At 47.4% G+C, this 8,903-nt stretch overlaps 1 protein-coding gene across 1 annotated transcript in view; it reads right to left on the bottom strand.

The window, feature by feature from the left end:
- The window catches only part of FBXO41 (F-box protein 41), a 56,133-nt gene extending 51,583 nt beyond the window's left edge, over window positions 1-4,550 (bottom strand). The window contains exon 1 of the mRNA XM_061584928.1: window positions 3,814-4,550. Coding sequence (XP_061440912.1) covers window positions 3,814-4,550 — 737 coding nt within the window. The remainder of the gene's footprint in view (window positions 1-3,813) is intronic.
- Window positions 4,551-8,903: the final 4,353 nt, after the last annotated feature.

Genomic DNA, 8,903 nt, shown 5'->3' with positions numbered 1-8,903 from the left:
TGCTTTTCAGTGGAAAATATGATGCACAGTTGTCAACTGAGCATGTGAAAAACAATAATAATTCAAAATTGCAAGATGCTTCTTAGAAATTTTTGTATTCCAGCAGAGAAAAAGATGCACAGTTAAGGCAACTACACAACAAGGATCCAGATCCACACTGCATTGTTTGTAAGTCTATCATTTTCAAAGGGGGGGGAGAAATATGATGCACAAATAAGACAACTGCATACACAATACATAAACATGTTTAAGAAATGGCAAAAATGCCCTTGGGGAAAAATGGCATATAAGTTGTTTGTTGTTTGCCAAAAACATGTCTCAAGCATGCAACACTTTGTTTAGGAAGACAGAGGCTGTCCATACCTTTAAAGTACATTTAAATCACACACACATATACATACACCCAAAAAATCCCGGGATCTGTAGTTTACCCCTCACAGTGCTACAATTCCCAGGACCCTTAACAAACTACAAGTCCCAGGACTCTCTGGTGATGGTGGTGAGAATGTGCTTTAAATGTGGTATGGTTAAGGTTGGCTGAGTGAGACTGATCCTGTATCTTTAGGAGAAGAGAATGTCAGCCAAGTACAGGTGTTCTTGCAACACTGTAATGGGAAAAACCACAAGGTGGAATTCTCCCTTCCCCCTGCACAACTTTTAAAGATACAGAAGACCTCTTGGTTGCCAGGCCCAGCCTCCAATATGAGTGGAATGTTTACAGTCCAGTTTTTGTGAGGGAAGAAGTTGTCAGTCTGGCTGAGATGGAATGCTCACACAGACCACAGGGAGAGTCCCACTGGGGAGAGATCTACCAGGAGATTTTGCATGGAAGTTAGGGGGTAGGGATCCCATAGGCAAGGTGGTTGGAGGAAGGATGTGGAGCCACAGATGGGCAGAAAACAGGAAGCCACGGGAAACGATGGTGATGGAGTAAGAGGCTTGAGGAAAAGGGTAAAGAATCTAGAAAGTGGAAATGAGAGAGGGCTAATTAGACAGTGGGGGCACAGTGGGGTTGAATCTCGCATATTTATTTGAACTAACAAGCTTCTAATTTTGATGGAAAACTTAATTTGCACTTGTCAAAAAAAAGGTTATAGCACAAAACACATTGGAAATAAAGAATGCCACATTTTTCTACACAGCTGTGCTAGTTCGTTTTTCCTGCGCTCAGAGATGATGCCTACTGACACAAAACACTGTCATGAAATATAATAACCCCACCACCACCACCACTGGTCAGAATTCTCAAGCTTTTTCAATGGTCAACCATTTGCCACTCATTATGAATGGAATAACTTTGATTTTTTCTTGATAACTTTGACTTTTTGACTTGATAACTTTGACTTTTTTTCCTGTTTTGTTTGCAAATGGCAAGATGGATTTTGCCATTGCTTATGGGTCAACGGAATTATCTAATGCATGTACTTAAGTGATAGCGATGGGAGGTCCTGAAAATGACTTGCTATCCAAACTTGGCTTGCTATCTGGGATAACATGACTGCAAAAAGAAGGAAATTCACTGGGAGGCAGGGGGAGAGAGAGTAGATGTAATCTGTTCTGATTTCTGCAAAATGGCACATGAAATCTAACTTGAAAAATTAATTTACGCCTCTGGGGGGACACATGCTGTTGCTGGGCCAAGACATTAGCTGATAGTCCACAAACAAAGAGGCCTTAAATGGGGGATGGTGGTGGAATGGCAATTTTTTTAAAAAAATTGAGGGGGTAAAACATTTCTAGTCTTTAATATACATTTTCAAGCAATGCAGAAAAGGGCACAAATATCAGGATGTTTAAATCCATGGATGATACTGAAGTGAGGATACTGTGAAAGGAAAAGAACACAGAAGGACTTGGGGGGTTCAATGTGGGGAGTTGTCCACATAGTGTATCTGAGAGTGACTTTACTGCAGAAACCCATAATGTTCACTTTTTTGCAAATCTGAGGCAAGAAAAATGAGTTCTGCACCGCCAATCACACAAATACATATAAAGAGAGTAGAAAATGTGGAACAGGGACACAGGTGCACAATTAATATTTGAATAATCTCAAGAAGGAAATGCCTTAGAAAATGCCGAATGAGGTACAATAATCCCGTCAAAGAGGCTGTGGAATGACTATTTGTTTTGGTTGATCCCCTAAAGAAGACTGATACTCAGAACGCATTGGAATCATTATTCCCCATTTTCTTGGACCGGATGATTGCGTCTCATTCTGCATTTTTCTGCTTGAGATTATTCAAATATTAATTCTGTCCCTGTGTGCTTTTCCACATTTTCCTTTTTCTATGTGAACTACCCCATTTCCAAGAAGGAGGCCACTTGAAAGGATTTTCTGATTGAAAAAACTCACCTCCTTCAACACTTCGATGCAAAAATATTGCAGGCTCCAGCCCAAACGAAAAGACAGACTCTCATTGGGAAGGGAGGAGGAAGTGTTTTTGTACAGGGTTTGCAACACCAAGACATTTGCCAGTCCAAAAGACATGAATCTGGGTATGTCCTATTATGATGTCACAGGAAAGACTTCTGAGTGGTGATGTGGTGGCCTTTGCAGTGAGAAAGAGTATTTGCAGCATTTCCAACTCCAGAGCTGAAGGGCAGCAAAATCTCCACCACCTCCACCATAGGGTTGCCAGGTTCAGGGCCTAAGACTGATCCTTATTTTTAGAAGAAGAGAAAGTCAGCCAAGTGCAGGTGTTCTTGCAACACTGTAATGGGAAAAACCACAAGGTGGAATTCTCCCTTCCCCATGCATAACTTTTAAAGATACTGAAGACCTCTTGGTTGCCAGGCCCAGCCTCCAAGACAGCCTTTCCCAACCAGTGTGCCCAGAAGCGTAACTAGCTTTTCATGTGCCCTGTGCAAGGTTTTATTTTTGGGCCCCTTAATTTTTTTGGGGGGGAAATAATAATAAAGCAAATATGATATAACAGTTGCTTTCATTTCAGCAAATCCATTTCAGGGGCCCCTTCGTCCTGGGGCCCTGTGCCTGTGCACCTGTTGCACCTACCTACTTACGGCATTGAGTGTGCCTCCAGATGTTGTTTGACCACAATTCCCATCTTTCCTGACCATTGGCAATGCTAGCTGAGGCTGATGGGAGTTGTGGTCCAACAACATCTGGAGGCACACTGGTTGGGAAAGGCTGCTCCAAGAAATCTTCTGTATCTTTCAAAGTTGTGCAGGGGGAAGGGAGAATTCCACCTTGTGGTTTTTCCCATTACAGTGTCACAAGACCACCTGCACTTGGCTGACCTTCTCTTCTCCTAAAGATACAGGATCAGTCTCAGGCCCTGAACCTGGCAACCCTACTCCACCACCAGCTGGGCCACCGAAGGCCCTTGGGAAGCCACTGCCCCGCCTCTCAGGAAGATCAGCCTGGCTTCATCCGTCAGCTGAGAAGCAGTAGCTACTCCAAGGCTGCTGGCTTCCCCTGTCCCTGTCTGAAAGGCCACCGTTCCTGCTCCAGCTGCCACTTATCCAGGACTGCAGAGCTGGCAGGAGGCACACACTGCCACTAGCCTAACATCTCCTAATAAACACATTTTTGCATGCAGTTTTGACCAATGTACATATTTTTGCAAGCAACTTCTATAATGCAATGCATTTTTTGTATGCTGTTTCCACAAATAATAGCATTCCCTGAATCTATGCATTTTGGTAAACATGTTTGGTTGGAGAACTACATTGCAAAATGTGTGAATTTCGAAGGACGGTTGTGTTCTCGTATTCTTTCGGAAAGTGCAAATCCAACAGATTCGGCTTGCGACGCGAACGGAATCAGATCTCTCTCCCCCCTTCCCTGCTTACTGTTGCTTCCGTGTCAGCTCCTGCTCCTTCTGCACAAGATCTTGCTTGAGGGAAGCCAACATCTCCACGCTGACATCCACCTGGCGGGAGAGTTCCACGGCTCGCTCCTCCAGCTCCTGCTTCTCCCGGCTGAGCCTGATGCTCTCTTGCTTGGCCTTCTCCAGCTCCGAGCTCTTCCTGTCCAATTCCACTTGGAGCCGGCCGACTTGCGAGGCGATTTTCTGCTCCACTTCTTCGGTCAGCTTCTCTAGGCGCTTGTCCACTTCCAGCTTCTCAAAAGCCCGGATCTTGAGGCGGGTCAGGCCTTCCTCATAAGCCGCGTCCACGGCGGCTACGGCGGCAGCCGCAGTGGCTGGAGGCGTGGTGGTTGAAGTCATGGCCTTGCGGGTGAAGATCTCAGTCAGCGGGATCTCGATCTCGTGCACGTAGCGGGATGACACAGGGGAGGAAGAAGGGTCCAGCTCATCGGTGGCAATGAGGTCACAGGTGAAGCGCTGCTCCTTGCCTTGGAAGGACGTGCTCTCAAAGATGTCCCTGCGGGTGGCTGGCGTCAAGAGGGTGGTGTCCGATGCCAGGGGGAAGACAGTGGCATCGCAGATGCTGTTAGTCTTGGAGAGGACGTAGAGAGTCTCATAAGTGTGGTTGTACTCCAGGTGGGCCCGCAGTGACGACAGGCTCCGGAAACGCTTGTGTTCCCCGCAACGCGGACAGCGGTAAGGCAGGTCCAGAGAGGCCATCCCTCAGCCAGAGCCACACTCCTGGCCACGCAGCCCTCCTCCGCAGGAATCCAGCTGCCGGGCCCCTCTCATGGTGCAGGCACGTGGGGGGCACAAGGAGCAAGACTGGTGGAGCAAGGTGGAAGGGGGCACGGCAGGACAGGAGGCCAGTCCCACAAGGTCATTGCTGGTTAAGGGCTGGCAGGTGGAGGCGTGGAGGTGGCAAATCCCAGCTGCTGCCAACCGAGAGAGACTGCGAGGGGTCTGGTCAGCATCGGGCACAGCTGGTGGCACTGCAAGAGATAAGTGAGTCAGCATTTCCTTGGGATCAGTGTCCTCCCCCCTCCTCCCCATGTCCCCTGAGCCTACCCTTTCCCCACCCATCTGTGCCAACCATACATCTATGGGGGATCCTGGGAATTGGCTAATCGGATTGAGACCAGAATAGATCCACTTGTCCGTTTTGGTTTCTCTCAGTTTCTCATCTTCCCAATATTAAGTCCAGTCTTCCACATTTCTCCATCGGGTTGTGGTTTGTTTGTTCAATCCTCACGAAAATTCATCAGCATTTTCATACAAAATTATCCTAAAAGGCACATTTTTGTATGTAATTTTGCCTAATCTACACTTCCTTTCTTTTTTTGCCAGCTATTTCCCCTGATGCCATGCATTTTGTATGACACTTTCGCTGATACATGCATTTTTGTACACAATATTTGGCTGGAGAACTGCACCACAAAATTAGGGAAAGCACGATTTCTCAAAGGATAGCTGTCTTTCGGTTTGTGTATTATTTCGAGTAGTGGGAATTAGGTAAAACCTCATTAAAATCTGAACCAAATTGAATTTCTCCTGCATCCCTGATTGGGAAAAGCAAATCAGAACAACCCACTGCTTCAAATTACAATGCAATGACCACAAGCCAAAGCAGGAAACACACACACAGTACATAGTAGGACAGAGGCCAGCCAGAATCTTCGCCCTGTTCATGTCAAGCTACGCAGGAATATCAGTGCTGACCTGTGAGCAGAGGAACCTGATGAGAATGGCAAAAAAGTACCCGTAGGGATAAGGGAAGGAAGCTGATGGAAAGCTGCAGGCTGTTTCTTTCGAGACCTCATGGAGCTGAGCTGGCATTCATCACAAGGTAAACATGTCAAGCACAGAGCTTGTATTACAGCTACATCAATAACCCATCCTGCTTGTTTGTTTTTTAAAAATCCCAGGAAATAGCAGGAGTGAGTAAGCCACCTGGACCGCTCTCTGGTCTCCAGGACCATTGTGATCCTGTTGGATCAGGGCAAAGGGGCCCAGATCTACTCCAGCATCCTGTTCTCACAGTGGCCAACCAGATGCGCCAACAGAAAGCTCAGAAGCAGGACCTGAGTGCAACAGCATCTACCCACTTGCGATTCCCAGCGACTACTGTTCAGAGGGATACATCCTTCCACGCTGGAGGAAGAACACACTCATTGTGGCTAGTATCCGATATTAGAAGCCTGCTTCACAGTCACTCAGAGCAGAGCTTTGTGTCACTGTTCCGGTTCTGTGGAGCAGCATTCCAGCTGTGATATGACAGGCACCCTCTGTCTGCACATTCCCAAAACAACTGAAGCCATTTCTGTTCCAAAAAAATAGATAGCTGCTCAGGTAGCCTCGGTGGCACAGAGTGCCTTCTACCAACTCCGGTTGGTGGCCCACCTACGCCCCTATCTGGACAGGGATAACCTGGCTTCAGTTGTCCATGCTCTGGTAACCTCCAAGTTAGATTACTGCAATGCGCTCTATGTGGGGCTGCCTTTGAGGATGGTTCGGAAGCTGCAGCTTCTGCAAAATGCAGCGCCCAGATTGGTAACAGGGACCAGATGGTTCGAACATATAAAACCGATTCTGGACCGCTTGCATTGGCTGCCTGTATGTTTCCGAGCCCGATTCAAGGTGCTGGTTTTAACCTATGAAGCTTTACACGGTTTGGGACCACAATACTTGATTGATTGATTGATTGATTGATTATTTGATTTATATCCCGCCCTTCCTCCCAGCAGGAGCCCAGGGCAGCAAACAAAAGCACTAAAAACACTTTAAAACACCATAAAAACAGACCTTAAAATACATTAAAACAAAACAGTGTTAAAAACATTAAAAAAGCTTTAAAAACATATTCTAAAAATGGTTAAAAACATATTGTTTAAAAAGACATATTAAAAACAATCCTAACAGATGCAGACTGGGATAGGTCTCAACTTAAAAGGCTTGTTGAAAGAGGAAAGTCTTCAAAAGGTGCTGAAAAGATAGCAGAGATGGCACCTGTCTAATATTTAAGGGGAGGGAATTCCACAGGGTAGGTGCCGCCAAACTGAAGGTCCGTTTCCTGTATTGTGCAGAACGAACCTCCTGATAAGATGGTATCTGCAGGAGGCCCTCACCAGCAGAGTGCAGGGTTCGACTGGGTATATAAGGGGTAAGACGGTCTTTCAGGTATCCTGGTCCTGAGCTGTATAGGGCTTTGTACACCAAAACTAGAACTTTGAACTTGGCCTAGTAGCAAATGGGCAGCCAGTGCAATTCTTTCAGCAGTGGGGTGACATATGGGCGATACCCTGCCCCAGTGAGCAGTCTCGCCACTGCATTTTGCACCAGCTGCAGCTTCCGGACCAACCTCAAGGGCAGCCCCACATAGAGTGCATTACAGTAATCTAGCCTGGAGGTTACCAGTGCTTGGACAACAGTGGTCAGGCTATCCCAGTCCAGAAATGGCCGCAGCTGTCTTACCAGCCGAAGCTGGTAAAAGGCACTCCTAGCCACTGAGGTCACCTGGGCCTCTAGCAACAAAGTTGGAGCCAGGAGCACCCCTAGACTATGGACCTGCTTTTTCAAAGGGAGTATGACCCCATCCAAAGCAGGCAACTGACCAATTATCCGAAATCGGGAACCACCAACCCACAGCGCCTCCCTCTTGCTAGGATTCAGACTCAGTTTATTGGCCCTCATCCAGCCCACCACCAAGTCCAGGGGATGGTCCAGGGCTTGCACGGCCTCTCCCGATTCAGATGTTACAGAGAAATAGAGCTGGGTATCGTCAGCGTACTGCTGACACCTTGCCCCAAATCTCCTGATGACTGCCCCCAAGGGCTTCATATAGATGTTAAACAGCACAGAGGACAAGATGGTACCCTGCGGCACCCCACAGCACAACTGTCAGGGGGCCAAAAGACAGTCACCCAATGCTGTTCTCTGAGAGCGACCTTGGAGATAGGATCGGAACCACTGTAAAACAGTGCCTCCAATACCCATCTCACCAAGTCGGCCCAGAAGGATACCATGGTCAATGGTATCAAAAGCCGCTGAGAGATCAAGTAAGAATAACAGGGTCGCACTCCCCCTGTCCTTCTCCTGATAAAGGTCATCCATCAGGGCAACCAAGGCTGATTCAGTCCCATAACCAGGCCTGAACCCAGACAGGAATGGGCCGAGATCATCTATTTCCTCCAAGAGTACTTGCAATTGATGCACCACAACCCTCTCAATCACCTTCCCTAAAAATGGGGTATTTGCAACCGGTCAGTAGTTGTTGCAGACCAATGGGTCCAGGTTGAGCTTTTTCAGGAGTGATCGGATCACCACCTCTTTCAAGGCGCCTGGAACCACTCCCTCCCACAATGATGCGTTGACCACACTCTGGATCCACTTGGTCAAGCCCCCTCAACAAGCTTTAATAAGCCAAGAAGGGCAAGGGTCGAGAGGACACGTTGCTGGCCACATCATTACAAGCACCTTGTCTACGTCATCAGGCCGCATCAACTGAAACCGTTCCCAAGAAGTTGATGGAACACCTCTCCCAACACGAACCCCCCCCCATACAGTATGCTCAACATCAAAGGCCCTCCTCCGGGTGCCTACACCGAGGTGGATTCACAACCGGTTAGAAAACCGTACTCAAAGAGTGGTCGTTGGTGGCTCTGCTTCGGACTGGAAGGAGGTTTCGAGTGGAGTGCCACAGGGTTCTGTCCTGGGGCCGATACTCTTCAACATTTTTATCAATGACTTAGATGACGGGGTGGAGGGAAGCCTTATGAAGTTTGCGGATGATACGAAACTGGGAGGGATAGCTAACACAATGGAAGACAGGAATAAAATCCAAAGGGACCTGGATAGACTAGGAAATTGGGCTGAAATTAATAAAATGACATTCAATAAAGACAAATGCCAGATTCTGCATTTAGGCCACAAAAACAAAATGCACGGGTACAGGATGGGAAATACCCGGCTTAGCAGTAGTGCGTGTGAGAAGGACCTTGGAATTGTAGTGGATCGCAAGTTGAACATGACCCAGCAGTGTGATGCTGCGGCAAAAAAGGCAAACGCGGTTTTGGG

The sequence above is a fragment of the Rhineura floridana genome, chromosome 9 (genome assembly GCF_030035675.1).
Source record: "Rhineura floridana isolate rRhiFlo1 chromosome 9, rRhiFlo1.hap2, whole genome shotgun sequence".
Classification (NCBI taxonomy): Eukaryota; Metazoa; Chordata; class Lepidosauria; order Squamata; family Rhineuridae; genus Rhineura; species Rhineura floridana.
Note: the sequence above shows the minus strand (reverse complement) of the source record. Positions and strands in the feature narration are given on the sequence as shown.